This window comes from Scomber japonicus, chromosome 14 (assembly GCF_027409825.1).
Source record: "Scomber japonicus isolate fScoJap1 chromosome 14, fScoJap1.pri, whole genome shotgun sequence".
Classification (NCBI taxonomy): domain Eukaryota; kingdom Metazoa; phylum Chordata; class Actinopteri; order Scombriformes; family Scombridae; genus Scomber; species Scomber japonicus.
In genome coordinates, this window is record NC_070591.1 from 30,789,593 (window position 1) to 30,813,592 (window position 24,000).

The 24,000-nt window shown below is 39.7% G+C and overlaps 1 protein-coding gene across 1 annotated transcript; it reads right to left on the reverse strand.

Annotated features, from left to right (window-relative positions):
- Positions 1–12,807: 12,807 nt before the first annotated feature.
- Positions 12,808–22,671, reverse strand: zic2b (zic family member 2 (odd-paired homolog, Drosophila) b). The gene is made up of 2 exons (XM_053332968.1): positions 21,885–22,671; positions 12,808–14,679 (listed from the first exon to the last, which is right to left on the reverse strand). The coding sequence occupies exons 1-2, from the start codon at positions 22,405–22,407 to the stop codon at positions 14,054–14,056; spliced, it is 1,149 nt and encodes a 382-aa protein (XP_053188943.1). The 5' UTR covers positions 22,408–22,671; the 3' UTR covers positions 12,808–14,053.
- Between the last annotated feature and the right edge of the window lie 1,329 nt (positions 22,672–24,000).

Genomic DNA, 24,000 nt, shown 5'->3' on the forward strand with positions numbered 1-24,000 from the left:
CATATAATTCAAAATAATATTCTTACATTCAGACATTAATAATACATGTGATATCTCTGATCACAAATCCGTAATAAACAAAATTTACAACAATTCTTAATCTGTTGCCTCACATAAACATATTTTAGTCACAGGTCACTCTATTACATTTGTCTTTGTTTTTAGACGGACAGAACGTACAAGACCTTTCCTATCAGGGAATGTTTTTAGGATTCTCCCAAGTACCCATGATCCTCGGGGTGCTGTAGAATCTACAACTACAACAATATCTCCAGGCATGAAGCTTCTTTTTTTTTTTACTGTAAATACGTTGCTTAGCAATGTAGAGGTTGTTTGGCATGGTGACATTTTCCTTTTTGAAAGGCAGCTTCATTGTATAGTGGCCCTCTTTAAGCTGCACGGAGCTTTCCACAATTTCCACAAATTTCTTTTCCTCTCTTGACATCTCTTCTTGGTCGTTAGAGGCTTTCTCATTGAAGTCATTGTTATATTGGTTGATGAGCAACTCCTCTATCCTCTCAACCACAGTCCTGTTGACAATAACTTCAGGACAAGCACTCTGCTTGTCGTCATTTCCTGGTAATGGACCATTAATTACCCATCCTAGTAAGGTTCTGACAGCGTATGGTCCATCATTGCGACTGTTGATCACGTCCCAAGGTTCCATCAACTTGGAGGCGTTTGTGCCGATTAACAAGTCAACATCAGCTGTTATGCGTGGAATCTGAATATCCTTGAGATAAAGCCACTTTGCCAACTCTTCTTCACCTACAATGTTGTTTGGAGACACAGGCATTTCCTTCTGAGTGAACACATCAGGAAGCTTGTAGAAATGTGTGCCAGACAGATTGGAGATTTCCAGGCCATTTACAATACAGGTTGGCACCGCCTTACTGTGACCCATTGTACGAAGATGGATTTTAGCTCTTCGTCCTTGAGTATTCAATCTATCCACAAGCTTTTCAGAGCAGAAGGTACCTGTGCTTCCTGGATCCAGAAAAACGTAAGTTTCAATCATCTTCTTTCCTTTTGCACACTTTATTTGTACAGGTAAGATGGGAAGAATGCCACTACTGTTGCCAGCCCCTGTATGACCACAAGTAGAGGTAGGTGTGTGACTCACTGATTTTTTATTTGGCAGTTCAGAATGTCCTTGGTTAACCCATTCCTTTTTTTTAATGTGCAAGACGCTGGGATGTGTTTGGTTGCAATATTTGCAAGAAATGCGCCTATCACAGTTCTTGCTCAAGTGCCCTGTGCTCAAGCAACCAAAACACAAACCTTTCTCCTTTAGAAAGTTCAGCTTTTCCCTGTGCACCTTTCTTTCCAATTGTGGACACTGCTCCAATGCATGTCCACCTGCACAATACAGACAGGAAATTGGGTTTACTTTAGTAGAAGACATTTCATGCTGAGACACATCCGCCTTTGATTCATTTGCAATAGAGACATGAGTTGCAAAGCTGTTTCTATTGAATTGTGTTTTCATTTGAGGTTTGCTTTTGATTGTTCCTTTAATGACAGCAGCATCCTGTATGTCACCGAAGACTGGATCTGACACAATTCTGACCTGCTGCTCAATGAACCTCACAATGTCCATGAAACAAGCTCTTTTGTGGGCTCTGTCCAAGATTTCACATGCTCTTACTCTCCATTTTTCTCTGAGTTTGTATGGAAGTTTTTGAATCATCATTTTCATATTCGCCGGCATATTTAGCTCATCCAAATATTGTAGTTCCTCCATAGCATTAGAACATTCACGTAGGAAAAATGCATATGCTTGAAGTCCCTTAGTGTCCTCAGATTTGACACTAGGCCATCCAGTGATTTTTTCCATGTAGGCAGCTGCTACCTTTAATCCATTTCCAAAATGCTCCTCAAGCAGATGTTTAGCGTTGGAATAACCTCTTTCAGGAGTCATATGAAGGCAGCTGCGTACAAGGTCCCTTGGCTGTCCCCTAGTAAACTGCTCAAGGAAATATAGACAGTCACCTTTATTGTTGGTTTTTGCCTCCACAGAATGTTCAAATGCCTTCATGAATGTTTTAAACTGTAGAGGATCTCCTGCAAAAGTTGGAATTTCTCTGTGTGGTAAGTACTGAGAAGTTTGCATTTGAACAAGGAGTGTTGTTATGTCATTTTGCCTTTGCAGTACATCAAAGAGATCTCTTGGTGTGTGATTGCTGACTTGAGTCGATAGTGTAGGTTGAATGACCTCCTGCTTTGTTTGCTGCTCCAGCGGATTCAAAACTGATCTGCTGATATTCTGTTGATATGTGTCATAATGTTTTCTATGAGTTGCCTCCCTTTGGCTGTAGTAGTCAGGTGCGGTAGTTTTTTCCATCCTTGAATGAATATTTCTTTGGACTTGATCAGATTCATACTGCAAATGATGCTCATCTATTTTACCATGTGGACTGAGAAGTGTGGAAACATTTTTACTTTCAGCCTCTTTCCTGAAGTATGACTCCATTCCATCCGATCCTCTCTCTGACACATGGCTGCCACAGCTCTGGAGTATTGCTAGCCTAGCAGAAGAGGCTGCAATTTCAGTGTCCAGCTCAAGTTGCTCCCTTTTTCTCCGTAATGACTCTTCCTGCTCCTGCAATGCATGCTTCTCCTTTAAAGCAGCGGCACGAGCAATGAGTGCTGCCTTTTCAGCCTCTGCTTTAATGCGTGCAGATGAGGTAGAAGATGTATTGCTTTTGCGACTTTTGTGACTTGACAGTTTACTGCCCTTATTTGAAATAACATTTGAGATGCTATCATGTGGCCCAATAACAATTTCCTCTTGTTCATGGTTATCATTGGGGACATAATCAGCAACATCATCATCAGGACATTTTGGGGGTTTACACAACCATTTACCCACATCAGCAATACAATCATTTACATTCAACATTTTTGCTTTGTACCAGGTATCATGTTTTGTTGCTTCATCCTCAGGTAATAACCCCAACAAGGCATCATGCGTTTGTTTTGCATCATCACACAAACCTTTAAACTTTTCAAATGTACATTTCACCTCATTTGCATACTCATCATCACACATCAAATGGACAACAGCTTCTTTTAGTTTTGACAACTTGTTCAATTTGGACTTTCTATCCTTTTGTAAATTGTCAATCTTGTCCATTAAAGCTTTTTTCGTTAGATTAATGGAGCGTCTTTTTACAGTGTACGTTTCAATGTCTTTTGGACACGTTTCAAGTTCAGCGTCAGCAAGTGGATCACACGTTTGTGCAACTTCATTCATATTTTCAAATACCAATGTCCTATTAATCTACGAAATGAAACGTACCCGCGGTATGATACGCCTCAACGCGCATAATTTGAGTCGCAACCAATGCATTGGATTTTCTTTTAATGTGTGCACACAACCTACAATGGCCATTCACTTAATGTGTCAACGCTGCTCATACCCATACGTTGGCCGGCATAAGTGGTCTGACATCCAGTCACCCGTGGCTTGACATCCCGGTGGCACCCCAGTAGCTCCGTTCCAGCGATGAATGAATGGATGGATAAATGAAGTCAGCTGTTTACCGGTCCCGGATTGCAGCAGATGATCACCAGCGAGCCTCCCCGATTCACCGTGAAGCAACACGCCGATCTCCAGTTGATCCCGACAGACAAAGTTTTTTGACCTAATTGTAGTGACTAGTCCTAAACTTAAAGCCACTACTGGCTGCTAATGGCTGGATGTTCTGACGTGCACTCAATACGCAGACTACTTAACTGGTTGATCTATTATTTATTGGTCGTTTAAACACAACGCTTAGTTTTCGTTTCTTGCTCTCAATACAAAATAACATAATAAACCAAAACAACAGAAAATAGCTGCGACCGGAACGCAGTCAAAAAACTTTTTGCCCTCACCATCAGCGCACCTGTGGTGATTGGCATGACCCTTTAAATATAAGTCAGTGTGCTGCCGGCATAACCATGCACCCCCTGCTGTTTGGGAGGAGCACCACACTCACATTCATATCTGCCTCCTACAGTGGGGCTATTGGCACCATTTTTCAATATGCTGTGCACAATCTCATGGAGAACTTGCATACTAAGGCATGGAACTTGTGAACTTTGAACTTGTGTATTCGGCATCATCCAAGGAACACAGTGTGCAAATATTGTTTTGATAGGCCTCATGATTCATGAATTATTAGCTAAAACATTAAACATGTAATAAATGACCACATGATAGCACTATTGGTGCCATGTCTTAATATGTTAAGCATTTCCATATGGGACATCTGTTCCTGAAGTATGAATTCTTCAGCACTTTGAGTTTTTGAGATATCAACTTTCAAACATTCCTCCCTTAGACTTTCGAGAGAATGCTTTAACATGAAGGTGATTTTTTTTTAAATCGTTCTAAAGCACAGGAAGTGGTGAAGGTAGGTGACAGTCAGAGGAGCATTGGAGGGGAATATTATAGCCTACAGGTGATGTTACGCTGTCAGCAATATATGATGATACAGGACACAGTAGTTTTGAGAGTGAGAGATGTTTCCTAGCAACTACTGAGATGTAGACGTTATAAATACACCAATAAAAATCATACAAATATAAAAACTTTTAATAAATTGGTGACTATAATGATGATAATATGAACAGAATATTCATTTTGTATTAAGTTTGTTGTGGTTATATATTCATTTTTTGTTAATTTCAGTATCATATTTATATTTAATTCAAATTAGATTATTATAATTTTAAGTCAAACAAGTGATTCTCTCCTGTGAAGAAAGGCAAAGATGATGTATACATATGAAAGTTCTGGACCATTTCATTTTGTTCATACCTAAGAAAAAATGTAAAGTACAGCAGCCAAATAAACGTTCTCAAATCACTTGTATGTGCGTCACATCTGTTCATACGAGTGCTTCTTGCATGAAGCTCATTGTTGGCTGGCTTAGCTTCACAGAGCAACTTACCTTCCTTTGTGAATACACACCAGCACTGAGACAGCTTACCAATCACAGTGAAGCATGACAGCACTGGCCTAACAAATAGAAAGGAGCTGTTTCAAGGTAATCATGTTGCTATCTGAAGGATGCTGAGCGTCACCATGTGAACACACCGCAGCAGGAGAGGCTCTGTTAACAGCTGAGTTGTATAATGATGATAGAAACAGCACAGTAAAAACATGGTGATGCCATTTATATGACATCAATGTAACATTGTTTCAGTTTGAGTTTTATTATAAATGTTCACATTGTTAAAGACTGTGTACAGTGAATTCAGACATTTTCTTCTAAACACATTAAAAAGGTCATAAATGAATTTCTAAAAAGGTGTAAAAAGCATTTCAACCATTTAGATTTGAATTGTGGAGCTTCACAAACTGTGTTTCAAGATTTCTGTGTTCAGGATTTAGTGGGCGGGTCTGAAAATCACAGCTGCGTTAGCATAAACCTGCCCCTGCTGCTGTAGAGGTATAAATACATTCAGCACACACCACTACTACTAGAGTGTACAGTTAGCCAGTTAGCTGAGTTAGCCGCTGAGCCAGCCGCCAAGCTAGCAGCTGATTTAGCAGCAGAAATCTCTCAGACATAGCGTCTATGTTTCGGGTAGAGGTGGTGACTTTGATTGACAGGTGACACTTGGTAGGGGGCGGGGTTTCAGCGAACTTGGCGGACACTCCCACAGTGTTTGGTAGCAGAGAAAGAGGCTGAGTTTTACACAACTTTGAAGCCTAATTTCATATATTTGGCGATTTTTTTTAACCATTCAAATTTGGCAGGGTATGTCAAACTCAGAACATATATTTATTCTTACTTTACACAGACTTTAAGAAACTGACATGACACTAAAGTGTTTTGCTAAAAAGTAAGTTGAAAAAAAAGGCTGTGATTAGTCTCAGTGACTCAACATCTGTCACACAGACACATACACGCACACAGAGTTATAACCAGCTAGAATGATGTATTTGAAGGTGTGTTATTTTGTGTCATTCTGGTATAGAGGTGTGTGTACAATATGTGACAATTTATACTGTGAGATACAGTAGAATTAAAGCTGAAATAGCAGCAGATTTATGTAACCATACAAACAGCTCTACCGACACAACGTTCTATGATTGTATATCTAACAATTGTAAAAACCCAGACAATGCATCACTCACCCCAGAGCAGTGCAGCCGCATTTGGAAGGAGGGTATCACTTAATCTAGGAATGTTTGATAAACAGTCATACAATTTAAGATGCTGTGCAGAGCTTATATGAACCCTTCCTGTGTGTCCAAAATGAATAGAGATCTGTCAGACCAATGCTAGGATAACTGTGAAGGGCTTGGATCCCTGCTACACCTCTCATGGGAATGCCCTGCAGTTAAGACATTTTGGTCTGGAGTAGTGAGGATTATAACAGATATGCTTAAACTCCAATTACCTGTGAGATCTGTCACATACCTTCTTGAACACAGACCTAAACATATAAAATCCAGTTCTATACGTGAACTCCTGAATTTAGGCTTCTTCTCCGCATAGAGAATTATTATTAAAATCTGGGAGGTGCAGACTCTCCTGTTTCACACTGTGTGGATGGCTCACTGATTATTTGGAATAAGTAAACATGGAATAAGCCACTAATCTGCTTCTTCATTCTGACCAGAGCATGCAGGGACACAGTGCACACATCATTCACTGATTTAAATCAATACTACAAGATGACACTAACATGATTCTGTAGACCATGTTACATTAATGTAACATTAATGTGACCTTATAGAACATGTTTTATGTGCCATGTGCAGTGCTGTGCAGAAGTCACATGTCATATATTCACAGGGTGACGATGCTTTAAAACCAATGATTCAGAGTTACTGAAAAAAAGATCCTACAGTAAACACACCAATGTAAAAAGCAAATGAACATCTAATACTTTTAAGAACTGATAAAAACCCAGTGCACATCACTGTATACTTATTCTGTGAATGGTGTAACAACACTGTCAGCTTCAGTAAAAGCTTCTACCCAGCTGCTATTAGACTGCTAAACAAAATAACACACTGCTAACTGTGCTTAGCTCTCTCAACCATAATCATGTAGCTGTTATACAAATGCGCAATATTACTAATGTGCATGTTCACATTCCTCATACCTCTTTAGCTATGCAATGTCCAGAAATGATTTCAATTATTTATTCAGTTATTATGCATATGCATAATAACAGATATCTGTTCAATTTATTTTATGTGTTTTTAACAGAGCCATGCTGGGAATTTTGTTCTGCTTTGCATCTTTGATGTTGTGCTGAATGACAATAAAAGGAATCTTGGAGCTTGAATCTTGACTTTATATCATTGTACAACACTAGCGTCTTCATGGCATTGTTGCATGTCATTTTATTGCATACTATGTAAAAAGATCAAATAAATTCTCAATAAAAAGACACACCATCTGCCTTTAGCTGTAAACGTGTGATACAGTGTTCACATTATGACAACAATACTGTATGATATCCTGATGAAGCATCTTTCCATAGCTTGTGGCTAGATGGTGACCCTAGATTTGGGAAACTCACTCAAGATGTGTACATGTTACTCTTTCACTGTGTGTTTTGTGTGTCATTCTCCAAAATAATGATGATTTATGATGTAACAACAGTGTGGTTAAGGTCTAGTTAGGGTTAGGCAAAGATCATGGTTTGGGTTAAAATCATCACCTTTGTGAGATCTTTGGTGAATCTAAGGTTACTGTCTAGACGTGACACTTTCCATTTGTTGAGTCATTTTATGTCATGCTTGACTGTGATTGGCTCACTTGTTCCAGAACTATTAAAGCAGTGATATGAGAGTGTATTTATTAATCACCACACCCTCACTTCACTCAGCCCTTCTGTACTTTGAGCTGCTGCACATACTGTATATGAAACATAATGTCCAGCATTCAGGAACTATCACTGTGCAATTGTTGTTGCACTTGTGAGATTAAAACAGGGCCGATGTGATAGTGTATCAGAATGAAATCCCTTTAAGGAATCTAAAGGTGTGCTTTTGAGTGATCTGTGTTGTGTCTGCACTATCATGAACTCAAATAGTATGGAAGGATGTTGGCACAAAGATTGTGTAAAAGTCACATTAAAGTTGAAATCCCATAGCAGACCAAGATTTAATATCAGAAAACCAGATATGTTTAAAAATATATTTTATATTTTATAATATATTAAAAATATATTGATGCGCCTAAAGTGCTTACATGTCCCTTACATGGCTATTAGATCCATATGTTCAAAAAAATCAGTCTGACTGTGTGTGTGTGTGTGTGTGTGTGTGTGTGTGTGTGTGTAACAATTGTTCGCCTTTCTTGACAACTGTCCATCCTATTGATGTCACTCTTGGCAGGTGTGTTGCTTGGGATCAGAGGATGTGAAGTTGTTTGAATGAGAAAGATATCATTATAAAACCTCCAGTATGGTGGATGTTAATATCGCTGTTTCATTCAAAGTAGGTCTATCTGCAGACTCACAGTACTGTCTATGACACACACACACTAGGTTAGGTTTAGGCATGAGGAGTCAGCTGGTTCGGGTAATAATATTAGAGGGGGGTGTGTCATAGAGTAAAGTGGATGTTTTATGTAAGCTTACAAGACTGCAATTTGATCCTTCTTCCATATTTGTTTACAAATGGATCCTGGCCTCTCCAATTTGGCGGCGGTGCAGACAAATTCCTGCAACATACATATAATCATGTGTTGTTTCTGTATCTATGCACAAACAGTAACATCATCTTGTTTTGTATTGTAATACACATGTATTATGTTTTCATGTCGCCACTACCTGCTGTAAAGAAATACCTGGATGAAAACATACTGAGCATGCTCTATGGGCCCAGTGTATCCATGGAGACTTCCACTGACCAAGACCATTTACTTCCAGTTTAGCCCTCTGGATAACTTGAATGGGGGTAAAGGATTAAACTGTGTGCCTCTTCTAGACTTTCAAAATGTGATGAGACTGAACGGATCAAATCCTGAGAGTGAATGGAGTCATTTCACAGGTGCTGGTGTGGTTGCATGTGAGCGATAGTTATCCATGAATTATCTATACCAACTTCATCTATGCCATGTCACAGCGACCTGGAGCCTAGCCCAACTCACAGTGCTGAGAGACAAGGTGCACCTGTATAAGTTAGTAGTCCAGTAGTAGGAAATATGGACAGAAAATCATTCACATGAAAATGAATACCTGTCATGTCAGAGTTTCCAGTAAATCTGGTCATAACCAAAACAGACACAGAGAGAACTCCTCACTCCTCACAGGAAGGCCTCAGCTGATGGATTCAAACCCACAATCTGTGGGGTGACAGAGCCTCCCACTGTACCACTGTGTGACCACATGACCTCAACTGGGTGTGAGTGGTTACTGGTTCAAATCAAGAGATAATTCCTTTTAATAATCCAGCCTTCAATGACACATTTCTGCTCTTTCTCAAAACATGCTCTGCAGTTATAAATGTCCATGTTTATCTGTCTACTCGACTTCCAGATTGATAACCTGCCTAATGTCATTGTATATAGAATAATAAATCTATGTATATTGTAGATTTATATGATTAGGGCCCGAGCGCTGACCAGCGCGAAGCCCTATTGTATCTGTCAAGATTATTATTAGGGCCCGAGCGCTGACCAGCGCGAAGCCCTATTGTATCTGTCAAGATTATTAGGGCCCGAGCGCTGACCAGCGCGAAGCCCTATTGTTTTTGTCCAGATTATTTTTCTTCTCTCACGACGACGGCCTTTTTGACCCCCTGAACGTGCATGAAAAGTCACCAAAGTTTGCATGCAAGCCAGACCTGGCGAAAAATTTGATATTTTATGGTTTGCATAAATGGGCGTGCCAAAATGGCTCTCTAGCGCCACCTGCAAAATCAAGAACATGGATCCCCTCGCCCCAGATTGACGTAGAGAAACGAAACTTGGTACACATGTTCATCATGTCAAGACGCACAAAAAAGTCAGTGGGGCCCATGACGTCACTCCAACAGGAAGTCGGCCATTTTGAATCAAAGTATTAATTTTAATGCCGATTGTGGCATCATATTTGAACGAACTAGTCCTAGAGTTTTCATCCCAGCCACTTCAAATTCACACAGAGTCATCTTGAGACATTGGAGATGAAAAGTTATCAAAAGCTTTTTCGCCCGTCATTCCTGGTTGTCATGGTGACGAAGCAAATTTCGATGTTTCGCCATGAAATTTCAAACCCTCATAACTTGACTCCACATGGTCTGAGCTTTTCCAAATTTAATACGCTTGTTCAGTGTCCCGGTCTGAACACATGTACAGTCTCATATTTGGTGACAGCCATAGCGCCACCTACTGGCAACAGGAAGTCACTTGCTTCAGTCTTTCACTGATTACTCCCATAATCTTACGTATTTTCACCTGACATTGACTCAGCTGAGACATAAGACCTTGGTGATGCTACATTCTGCAACTCATGACCCATCATCAAATACCGTTGCTATGACAACACATTCAACGCCATGAAAATACGATTACAGTTTTCAGGGGCAAAGGATGCCTCCATGGTAACGAAACTCAACACACAGGTCTGGAGTGGAATCATTAAACATCCTATATACTTCAATGGGATGGGCTTGACTAAACAGCTCAATAGCGCCCCCTTGAATATTTCAAAATTGAACCTCAGCCTTCCCGATTGACATAGAAGAATGAAACTCGGTAGGCTTATGTATCATCTCCAGACGCACAAAAACGCCATTTGGACCCATACCCTAACACCAACAGGAAGTCGGCCATCTTGGGAAAAATGCTATATTTTAGTGAGGTTTTTGCTCATTTCCAGGCCTCATATTTGAACAAACTAGTCCTAGGGATTCCATCCCATCCACTTCAAATTCACATCTTGAGTCATCTTGAGACATTGGAGATGAAAAGTTATCAAAAGCTTTTTTATGACTTCTTCCTCTTGGGCGTGGCTGTGCAAACAATTTCGATGCTTCGCCATGAAGCAGGAAGTCCTTATAACTCCTACAGACATTGTCCCGTCTACACCAAATTGATCACACATGTAGCAGGCGGGGAGTTCCTGTCCTCTGAAAAGAAGCCAATGCGGAAGTAACTTAGAGCTGCATTCTATCAAAAGGCCACCAGGGGGCGACCGTTTTGTGTTCAAAAAGACATCCGGCTCTATACAAGTCAATGGAGAATTCACCCAACTTCTCACTTGATTTCTAACCTCAGTAAACGTTTTCAAAATGTGTTTATGGTCTCAATCGCTAGTTTAAAGCCTTCTTCAATGCAGTATGATGTTTATTTGGGACATTTTGGCCTCCCTGATTTTATATTTGACGATAAAGCAGGCTACGTGGCTACGTTGTGATTGACAGGTTGATTGACCAATGTCCTTGAGATCCAGCCCTCGCAACCAATCGCAGCCTCCCGCTCCGCCGTTGGTCCCGCCATGAGGCGGGTTCATGACTCCGCCTCATGCCCATATAAGTAAAATCCGTGTTCATTTTTTCCCAGAATGCACTTGAAATTTTCAAGATGGCGCTGCCTAGATTCGATACTATTGGCTTCCGAGCAGCAGTCCACAAACCAATGGGTGACGTCACGGATGTTACGTCCATTTCTTATATACAGTCTATGACATGTAGAGGGTCCCGCCATGAACACATCTATGCATCAATACTATGCGAATTTGGTATATATATGTATCATGTCCAGACGCACAAAAAAGTCTATGGGGCCCATGACGTCACTCCAACAGGAAGTCGGCCATTTTGAAGTGAATTTGCAATTTTGGCACGGTTTGATAGAATTTTCACACCACATACTTTAATGAATTCCTCCTAATCCAACCAACTTTATATTGACTCTGTATGCGTCACAGCAAATCTCGCTCAGTAGTGGCGGGGCAGGGGAGCTTGGGCCTGATAATTTGTTTTACTTTTCTTTTTTATCGTTTTACCTTTACAAGGCGACCGTTTGTCAATTTGAATTTCCCCCTAAGGGGATCAGTAAAGTTTACCTTACCTTATCTTACCTTAAAAGATCAATTCCGGTTTCAACTTTGGCGTTATCTTTGCAATTTTCTTTACAGATTCATCAGTGAAAATAATGCACTCACCAAATTAAAAGCTTGCAAACACAGTGACTAAAAAGGAGAAAACTAATAGCTAATCACTGGTATGATCTGTCATAAATATCATTCAGCTTGGGAGGCTCGTTCATACCATCAGCCATCAAACTGTACAACACCACAGCTCCCAGTAGCCACTCCAACTAATGTATTGTATTTTTATTGTTTATTGTATATAGTATTTGGAGATTGTTTTTATTGTATATAGTATTTTAATGTATTTTTTTTTAATCTCCTTTAAAGAATACTGTTGTATCAATTCTGAATTTGCCACTAGGGGGATCAATACAGTTACCCTACCTACCTATCCTAACTCACTGTAATGTACTTACAGTAGTTGTGCATAGTTTTCCTGTGCTAAGAGGAATTATTGGCAACATGTCAGGTGTGCTCACTCTCACTTTTTATAATACACTAGAATTTCCTTTAAATTGGCATGCATGCTTAAATAACCTGCTTCATCTTAGAATTCTTACATCCCAGGTTCAAATCCAGCTTGAACAGGCCTACAAGTGGATGGATAATGTGTTAAATGTTTGTAGTAGAACTAGAGTAGAGCAATGCAGAACCTTCACACATATAGTTAACACATAATACAACCTGTGTGTTTTCTTCATTCACTGATGCTTGAGTCACTGAGTCATATAATACAAGATGACACTTTTTATGGACAGATCAAATGGAACATACAGGATTTCTTGTGCATTTATTAATACACATTTTCATGTTAAAGGAATAAGTGTATCACATATATGGTAATTTTGGAAACCTTGGGGTCTTGACTAAATCGTCAATGGAGGGTAAATGAAGGCAGGTGATAAACCCCCCCTGAAAGGTCCATATAGGGTTGACAGGTTAAGGAGACACTTGTTAATCAGTACAAAGAAGGATCAGACCCATTTGTCTTCAAGCTGCTGCGCCACTGCTGGCTGTGATGACATAAAACACTTTTGAACACTATTAATGGTTTGCTAGTAAAGGCCTCAGTGTGCTTCAAACAAAGTGCTCGTTGGATTGTCGAGCTCAGGCTCTCTCTTTTTTTTCTGTCACTGTTTGCGCGAGCCATCGAGGGGAACACCATGAATGCCTTCGAGGGGAGACTTTCTGAAAGTGTGCTGTTATTCTCATTTGTACAGTTTGTTGTGTAGAGACAACAAAGACAGAGCTGATGGTGAGAGATCGGGTAGACGGTGAGATGCAGGCAGGAGGAGGCTATGACAGCAGGTTTTCTTACCCTGCTTTCCAGTGTGGACATACAGAACAGGTACAAACACTTTGACCACAAATACACTTTGTATAAACTATTTTGTTTAAAGCATACTGAGGCCTTAACAGGTTCTTAGCTGTTGTTGTGGACCTGCTGTGTTATCGTGTGTACAGTGCTACCATGAGCTCAAAGTAACAGGGAGAGCACTTTTCATCAGTGTCAATTTTAGCCCTTGAAGTTGCTTCGTCTAGGTAGAGCTCTACGATATATCGCTCAATAATCTGTCATCATGTACACACACCCTCATCATACTCTGTCACCAACATTCTCAGTCCATTTGTACAGTGTTATCCCTTCTGTTAGCTCAGGTTAGCTCGCTAACACTGATTAGATAACTTGCAGGTTGTTGTCAAGCTTTTTTTGTTTCACACCCATGATGAATGAATCTCTGTTGTCCCCTCTGGCACCATTTGAGCCATTGCTCTGGGTCAACAAGTGGAGACGAGTTTTCAAGCTGAGTTATGTATTTGAACCAGAGTGAAAGAAAAAAAAAGCCTCAGATAACATCACAGTTTTCTCCATCTTAAAAAGGGGCCACGGATGTAGAAACTTCTGGTTCTGGAAAATGACAGCAACCATGATTCCACAGAGCATCCTCTCGTCTGACCTGGGTCTGTCAATATATGAGGTCTGTTCTTCACATCCAAATCCACCAGTCCCTCCATCCTACGTGACATACTCCTCGTCATCACTAGGTTCTGATTTGATGTGGTCTGGGTGAAGGAGAGGAAAGTGTGGTGCCGTAGTCCTGGTACAGACATACCACTCCTTAATGTTAGACAACTGAGGTAAGGCTGGGTTGACGGACCGCTGGCTTCTCCGAGGGATCCTGCTACTCTGCTGCTGCGCCAGCTGACTCTTCAGGCCCGACAAAGAAAGGTCCAGAGGCATTGTCATTGGAGATGAACTCCTCAGCAGCAGTTTATGATCCACTTCAGTGGCTGAGTTGAGATCCAATTCGTGATTGGACAGTAGAGGAAAATGAGTGTTTCTATTGGCAAGCGACGGCGAGAGGCGGTTCATTTTAAGGTCGAGCGGCTCGAGAGCCTGATGAGGTTGTTGATGGTGGTGGGCAATGGAGTCATACGTGTTGTGGGGTTCAGAGGTAGGTGACGATTTGATGTGGACCTTCATGTGTTTGCGCAGGGAGCTGGGATGGGTGTAGGACTTGGTGCAGCCCAGGGCCTTGCAGTCATAGGGTTTGGAGGCTGTGTGGACTTGTGAGTGCTTCTTGCGGTCGCTGCTGTTGGCAAAGCGTCGCTCACAAAACTCACACTGGAATGGCTTCTCACCTGCAACACACACAGTCCAGGGTAGACCCCTGATTATTGGTACAAATAAAGGGGTTACACCAATTTTACACATTAAGATTCCTTTTACTCATCTTCTGATAAAATAACCTTTGTGATGTTTTATCATCAGACTGATCTAAGTTTAAGTTAGGACACTAGAAACAACCGCGGTTCGACACCAAAAACAGTAGTGCACATAAGACTGAAGTCATGAAAACTGAGTCAAATTACTTTTTTAGTGGATGTGTGCACACATTTGGATTACAGACATATGCATGTGTATTAGGACTGGGTATATACCATGATACTAGTACCAATCCAAGTACCCTTAAAGTGATACTGATACCAACTGAGTACTTCATTTGATACTCACTCCACATTTAGTACTTTTATCTGGTGTAACAGGTGTGTAATGTAGACACACTTTAGAGTGTTTAGGAGGAGGCATCTTGGCTGCTGAACTAAGCGTACTAACTCAAATTCACCATGACTTCATCACCACAGACAGGTTGTAGCTGCTGTGGCAGTGGGCCAATCACATGTCATATTAAATCGAAGAACGCTTGTGTTCATTGGCTGTAAGTCCATACAGATAGTCGATGTAGATTAATTGCAGGTATCATTTGACAGGAGACGTTTCCATATTACTTAGTATCGATTTATTTCGGTCTATAACTTAAAGTAGGCATGTCAATCCAACCAAGCAGGAGCACACCAGCCTCCACTCATTTAATCAACTGATCTCAGTCTTCAGACAGTTGAATGGTCGAATCATGTGCACTTAATTGGTTGGACCAAAGCCTGCAGCCACACGGCCCTTCATGGAATGAGTTTGACATGCCTGCCTTATAGGTATTGAGTACCGATAATGTTTATGTGTCAATTTCTCCCTAAACTGAAAATTAGGTTAACACCAATTTTGTTGAAGAACTGTTGTGCTCAGAAAACACTTCTCATAGTTTCACTGTCCCAGCCAACATGTCCATGTGGGGTCCCATAAGGGTTACATTTGGGCTGCAAAATGGGTTCAGCTTGGGTTTGTCCGCAGTTTCCATGGTGGCCCCGTCTGTGTTTGCCCATATGGCCTTCAAGTGGGTTCTGACTGGGTTTCAGTTGGGGCCCAACTGGCAGAGTTACACATGTGGGGCCTGTTTCTGAAACAATTTGCCCTGTTTATGCCCATGCCCATTTAGCCCACTTACATCCCTTCTGGGGCTCATACAGTCAGTCCACATGGGCTTCACATGTGGGGCTCATGATACTGAAACCATGTGGGACCCTCAAAATTTGCCCAGGTCAAGCCTATGCCCACTCAGTACCCACACTGCCCACATTTAACCTATGTGGGGCCCACATGGACATGCTGGCTGGGGTGCAACACATATGTATACTCTTACAAAAACCTTTAATTATCTTAAATTGGTTGAGACCAGATGTCATTCATTCCAGACATTCTTTGTTTGTTTTGTTGTGTTATAGATACAAAGGTTTTATTATTTAGTCACATATCTTCTCTCTTTTTTGTCTGTTTTCCTCACAGAATTCAGACTGTCAGCCACTGACTTCCTAAAGTTAGCATCAGCTTTAGCCTAACGCAGCTTCTCAACAGAAACTGGAACAAAGAGCATCAGATGGAATTAGTTAAGAATGCAAATTGTTAGAAGATCTACAACAGGCTATACTTTTGATGATCATATTTTTCTGTTTTATTTGTTACATTATTTATTGCTGTAAGTCAGTATTGACTCAGTGTTGTTGTGTTAATGATGTGTGTAGGATCCATGTGTCTGATTTGGGTTAAATGTAATATTTCTCCCAAACACTAGAGGGTACCCAGCTGGGCTCAGGTTATTTAAGTTCATGCCATTAATCACAGGTGTTGCTGATGGAAGGAGGCAGACAGTTTTTGACTATGCTGTATATGAGTTGGGCTGTACTAGGCTTAATGAGAAATATGTACAATATGTAACATGGACTTTGGTAAGAAAATAAACAGTATATATGAATTACTGGAAAAGACTGAAAAGCCTATCATTTTTTGGGTACTCGTCTTAACAATTACAACCACACGCAGCCAGTAGCAGCTGAAATGTAGAGCTCAGTCACTACAGATTGCATCTTAAGGGGACCAATCTATTCCACCTCATTGCTGAATCCCTCAACTTTAAGTCCACTTTAATTACAGGGCCAATATTTGTCAGTTTCAATCTTCACTTGTTGTTATTGAGCAGCTATTTCTGATATTTTGGTATGAAGAGTGTTTGCTATTTAGAGCAGCAGACATTTCATCCAGCTTTTATTCTATTTATAAAACTGTTGATAATAATAAATCAGAACAGAGCTGCAGTTCTGTTTATTACTAATCACTATGAACATGAATGTAGTCTTTCATCTTTCTTTAATGTCTCAGTGTGTATTTTGACCTATGCTGAGTTCAGTGTAATAATCTTATTTATTGTATGTGTAGCTGTGATAGGTAACATAGTTTTGGAAGCAGGTGATTAGTTAGAAATCTTTAGAATGGTGTGTGTAAATGTTCCTTCATAGTATCACTTCAGATCACATATATCTTATTTAAGAGCACATGTGGTAAATGTGTGTGTACTATAAGTCAACTTTTATCTTTAACAAGCAAAATAAAATGATAAGATTGGTATCAGGTTAATAATATGACATACTGTTTAGAACTGTGATACCTGTAATACCCATCACTGCTCTCTGACTGCAGATCAACACTGGTACATATTCATTAATATCTAAGATGACCTCATGTCACTAATAAAACTATTCACTTTTAATCAAAATACACCTTCTGATTTAATTTTAGCAAACCATTCTAACCCCAGAATTGTATTTGAACCTTTAGACTCAGTCATCAGCCCCTCCCCCTGTCATTTGATCAATGCCTCTCAAGAGACCTGTGAGAGTTTTTTTTTGCAAAAAAGTCTTGGATATATGGGAACAAATGACCCCCCCCCCACCTCCAGCATGACATTCACTGTTATTTAAACATTTTAAACTCATATCTCTGAAATCATGGCCCACATGAAGCCCACCACATACAGTCTTGATGTCATTCTTTGAATGATTATTAACAGTTCTTTAGAAAATAGTGTATTTCCTTCTATTTTGAAACATGCTGTGGTGCAACCACTTTTAAAGAAACCACATCTGGATCTCTCTGCTTTTAATAATTTTAGACTTGTTTCTAAACTTCCTTTTTCAAGAAAAGTTTTAGAAAAAGTAGTTTCAACTCAACTTTCAAGTTGGATGTCTCAAAACGACATCTTTGAGAAATGTCAGTCAGGTTTTAGAGCATTACATAACATAGAAACAGCTCTCCTCCAGGTAACCAATGGAATTCTTTAAACAGCTGACAGGAGAGAGAGCAGTTTTAATTCTTTTAGACCTACAGTGAGTGCAGCTTTCACCATTAGGGCTCCTCTGCTTTGGAACAAACTACCTGAGGAAATAAGGCTAGCAGAATAACTAACCTCTTCTAAATCATTTCTACAGACTAGCTTTCATGTGATGTCGTTTGTTTGTTTGTCTGGTTGTTTATTGGTGCTGTCTTTTATTTCATTTTATTTTACACTATCATATTTATTGTGCTGCGTTTGCTTTGTCTGGCAAAGCACTTTGTAAACTCTGCTTTTAAAGGTGCTATTATTATTATTATTATTATTATAATATATTCAGAGCCGGACAGTAGTAGGAGTACATTTACTTGAGTACAGTACTTAAGTACAATTTTGAAGGATCTGTACTTTACTCAAGTACATTTGAGAGGCAAATATTGTACTCTTTACTCCACTACATTTCTATCCATAACCGTTAGTACCCGTTACTTCTACAAAAAACCCCAAAAAAACCTCAATTTGTCGTTTCCCTCTCAAACGTGATTGGATTGTGCAGGCACCACTGATTGGGACAGCCTATCAGCAATCACCTTCAGCCAAAGTCAACTCCATGGTCAGGTTAGATGAGAGACGAAACCATGGAGGAAACAATGGAAGAAGACGCAGCAGGTCCATCTCGGCCCGGGACGAAAATGACTTGATTTTAATTCCTTTTACATTCTCCAAGGTATTAACATTAACATTTTTCATAACTCCATCTAGGACATTTCTATACATAAATGTAAGCAGTAGTAGTATGTGGCAGTAGTAATGCAATATTTAGAAAATGCACTCTTGTACTCTTGATACTCAAGTACTTTTAAAAACAAGTACTTCAGTACTTTTACTTAAGTAGACATCTGACCATAGTACTTTTACTTGTACTTGAGTAAAATTTAGCAAGGGGTATCTGTACTTTTACTCAAGTAAGGAAGCTGTGTACTCTGTCCGCCTCTGTATTATTATTGTACACATCAATGTAGACACTTATCAAACTTGCTCTAAGGACTTGATTATACTACATGCTTTTAGATTTTGTGCTCCATACTCATTGAACAATATTCAACACACTTTAAATATTAATTAACATCTGGACATTTTAAAAATTTTAAATCTGAATGTTTTTGAATGTAACTGCTTTAATTAGGAATTGATTTTTGCATTTCTGCTCATTGATTTGTTTTTATCTCTGTATCACTGAAAAAGAGGCTCACCTCTCAATATATCCTGAGAAAATAAATACAAGTTGATGATGATGATGATGATAAATGGAATGGTTTACCTGGTGAGCTCTAAGCTAAGTTAATTATTTGAGGTTTTTCCTGTTTTATGTGGAATATGTTTTTTTTTCCAAAAATGCCCCCTTTCCAATATAATTCTACAATTTATTCATAAAACAATCAAAGTAGATATTAAATGAAACAAAATGAGAGGGAAGGGATTTGTCACATATTGCTGTTCAAACGTACATAATGAATAATCATGTGTGTATGTTGGAATAATAATAATAAAGCTGAGTGAAAAATTGATCAACTTTTTGGATGTGGTGTAATTATTATATAATAGTAATGATTATTATGATTATATCTTTCTTGTAAATTGTCAGCAGAGGAAACACAGGATGAAATGATTACTGAAGAAATGAGATTATAAATGGAATCATTCAGTTTGGAACAGACCATTTACTTCTTTTCCTTTCTTTCTCCTGTTTATCAAAATAGCTGTTATTTCTCCATCTACTACAACTAAAGGCCAGTGTGTGGAAATAGGATTTACTAATCTATTTTCATATGATGATCACTGTGCAGTATAATGAGCAGGAATATGTCCTTGTGTAATAGAAGAGGACAGTCTCAGTGAAGCGTACTGAGCTGCTTTATAACAAACTGTTGAGTTGGTTAGTGGGAGTGTGTATGTGCACATGGATCAATAATGGAATAGTGAGGGAACCTGGACACACTTCTTTTTTTTTTACACTTCCTGTCTGGATAAATATATAGTGAAATGAACAATAACTGTGTGTGAGCTGATGAGCTCATCTGTATTATTTGAATAAACGGTTGTATGAAGAGCTGACAGTTAATAACACACACTGACAAACTTACAAGTTAAGTTTTGGGTTTATGTTTCATCTCTGATGTTTTGATTTTGTCCTTTTAAAGCAATCATTATTTAATGCTCTACTCTCATATGTAATGCTCTTCTCTCATATTTAATGCTCTATTTTAGTCTAGGGGTTTCTTTATTAATTATGAATATTAGTATGTTTTAATGTTTCCAATTGTACTGTCTAATCATCCCCTGATATTTTGTTTTAATGTATAATGTATGAAATGAGCTGTATAAATAAAGTGGCTTTGCCTTGCATAAAAAAAACATATTAAATAATTTACATTTATTTGTTCTATCTCTCATGATGATGATCATTAGTTGGATCTTTGTTAACTGTAATAACGGATTTTTTTTTATTAGATAGTAAAGAGGCAGACAGGAAACAGAGTTGGTATGACAACCAGCTCAGGTCACTAGCTGGAATCCAAGCAGCAGTTGTGTGCTACCAGATTGCTCCAATGAAATGACTAGTTATAACATAAGAAACCTAGTGTTACACCTTAGATAGCTTTATATAAACAGTTTACACTTTATTATACTATATAATAAACAGTAACCCAGTTCTAATGTTCAGTTTTTGATGAATGGAGGTAATTCAGCTTAATGCTCATTGTGCAGGTTATAGCCTGGAGCTCCTGATTCAATGTACTGTATTAAATCATACTGGTAGTTTTTTTAAATATTCAACCCTCTACATTTACATAAAGGTACATGCTTTTACTTCCTAACACTCATCACAAAAGCTTTATACTGTCTGTGTCATTAATGTCTTTATTTAAGCATTAAATAGTAAATGTTAGGTTGTTAATAAGTGAATTATAATGTATTATAATGTAATGAAGTTTAAGCAGAGCATGTTATCATTGTGTCTATTCACAAAGCTGTGCTGCATCTCATCATTTCTCCCTCCTTTCATATTATCTAATAAAAGCATGAAATGTCCTTAAAATACTCCCAACACCTCTAACAGGATTGTTCACAACCTGTCAGTCCAAACACGGCTCCTATTAAAGGCTTATAACTGATCTGTTAAACATTAGTTAACGCTTTAACAACCGTTTATCAAGCCATTAGTTACAGCTAATAGAGCCTTCATGGAGGGAAAGCAGCGCCTCTCATAGAAATGAGGTGTCACTTTAAAACAAACAACTGGCAAATGAGTTCACACACACACACACACACACACACACACACACACACACACACACACACACACACACACACACACACACACACACACACAGTTAGAAAGTGTCTGATGTGGGGAAGTGAGGAAAAAACATAATTCCTAACAATTATATTTTTAAACATATACATGGAATTAGAATTATTCTAGTTGTTTATTTCTCTCTGTTGTATAACTCTAATCAATCTGCTTCTGTACTCATCCTCTCCTCTGTCATAATCCAGCTGTTTTCTGCTACTTCCTGTCACCTTGCATGACTCCAGAGCCGCAGTTAGACCCGTGATTCCTCTAGGAAACAAGGGAGCAATGAAGGGCGGATGTGAATGAGTATTGAACGGAGCCCTCGTAAACATGGAGGGGGTTCCTATCACACTGAGAACAATCTCTATTAACCTCTTTCTTCTCAGTGAGTGTCAGCAGGCTGCTGTCGTGCAGGATGACACGGATTACAATGATTAGAATGAGTGTATGGAAGCTGTGTGTGTAGTCACACAATCATGACACCCTACCAGTGTGCGTGCGCGTGTGGATCTTGAGGTTCTCGGAGCGTGCAAACATCTTGCCGCAGTTGGGAAATGCGCACGAAAAAGGTTTCTCCCCGGTGTGCACGCGGATATGGTTGATGAGTTTGTATTTGGCTTTAAACGCCTTCCCACCGCGCATACACTCGTCCCACATGCAGACGTGACTGAGGGTCTCGAGCCCCGCCGTTACATGCTCAGTGGTGACGTGGTCCACCAGTTCGTGCATGGAGCTGAAAGTTTGATCGCAGACGGACGTCGCCGTCCGCCCAAGCCTCTGTCTCGAGGAAGTTCGGTCAGTCCATTTGCAAACCAGTTCGGTTTTGACGGTGGGGCCTTTGGAGAAATCCAGCAGGCCGTCCATCCCACCGCCGGCACCACTGTCTGCACAAGCGGAGACATTAGAGGCTCTCTGCTGTGGTGGTGAGACGATGCTCGAAGCCCCGGAGTTGTTGTTTCCCAGCGGAGAGACGAGGCCATTGTGCCTGGCCACTCCAGCCGTCCGCTTCATGCTCAGCACGGCGGGCTGCCCCGCTCCTGTCGCCAACTTCAAACCTCACTTCTACGTCAAATGTATTAAATCCAAGTGGAAAAGCGTTCCCCGCTGTCCTGCTTCCTGTCTGGGTATTTTGGTGAAAGGAAGAGCGCATGCGGCAGTGTCTTTACCCCCCGCTGCTCGGTGTTAGCTCCCGAGAGTCAGAGCCTCCATGCTTTTATTTACTGTGTGAATGGAGGTGAACAGAGTCGAAGGAATACATCAGGCCGCAACCCAACACTGTGCACTCACGTCCTTGTCTCATTTCCTTCCCCTACTCCTTTATTCATCCTCTGTTTGATTTTTGAACTAACAGACCCACAATAATAAAATACACCTTCAGTCATTATACTCTGTTAGGATAATAGAAGTTTGTCAACCCAACATTGCATTGGAATTTATATTAAAAGAATAAAATATGAAAATTTAATGAAATGTGTCACATAGGCTAGGATAATGGAACACACTTGTGTTTTCAATATTATTAAAGTTTTGATAAGAAAATGGGTTTTTTGGGTCTAAAATCATAATTTCCATAACAGTTTACTGCAATTTCATTGCTGTTATTATTGATCATTTTATCAATACCACCAAATAATTGTGTTTGTATCTAAAGCCTGAGAAGCTATTATCATTAATAAAACATATGAAAGAACCATGCTCCATCACCATAAACCATAATGTCAGGATTCTTTTTCTGCATCACAAACATCATGTCTCTTTTGAACAAGAGGTTTGGGCACTGCCACTCTTTGTATTCCTTGCATGTGTTAAGACTAACTCCATCTAGGTCATTTATTATAAATATAGACCTACTAAATAAATAATGATAATAATAATACATTAAATACACGTCTTCATTGCAGTTGGTGATCCAGCCTAATAAAATGCAGAAGACTTTGAAATGCAGTGTTCTGCACATGTCTCTCTCTCTCTCTCTCTCTCTCTCTCTCTCTCTCTCTCTCTCTCTCTCTATCTCTCTCCCTCTGTCCCTCCCTCTCTCTCTTTCTCTCTCTCTCTCTCTCTCTCTCTCTCTCTCTCTCTCTCTCTCTCTCTCTCTCTCTCTGTGTGTGTGTAGTTCAACTTTTTAGATATTGTTGTTGTCAGTGGTTGTTACAATGTTGCTGAATACCAGCAGCTGGAGCCTAACACAAAGAACCATTAATGATTCTATAATCCTACTCATCTTTATATCTAACACTTGCCTGCCATAAACCATAGTGCCATGCTACCTCCCTGCCATAGTTATAGTAGACCAGGTCAATCAATCTTTAATCAATCTTTATTTATATGGCACCAAATCACAGCAAAAATTATCTTAAGGCACTTTCCACATAGAGCAGGTTCAACCAGTGTTCCATCATGAGCAACACTTAGCGACAGTGACAAAGACAAACTCCCTTAGACTTTAGCAATATAAAATAAAAAAAATGCATAGTGAGTTTCTCCATGTCTGATCCTCACACACTGTCCTGTCTATGTGGGGAGAGGAGTCAATGGGTAACAATAGCTGCATGTTCAGTAATGTCACACTGAGACAAACAAGCTCAGTGATACATGTTTCTGTGT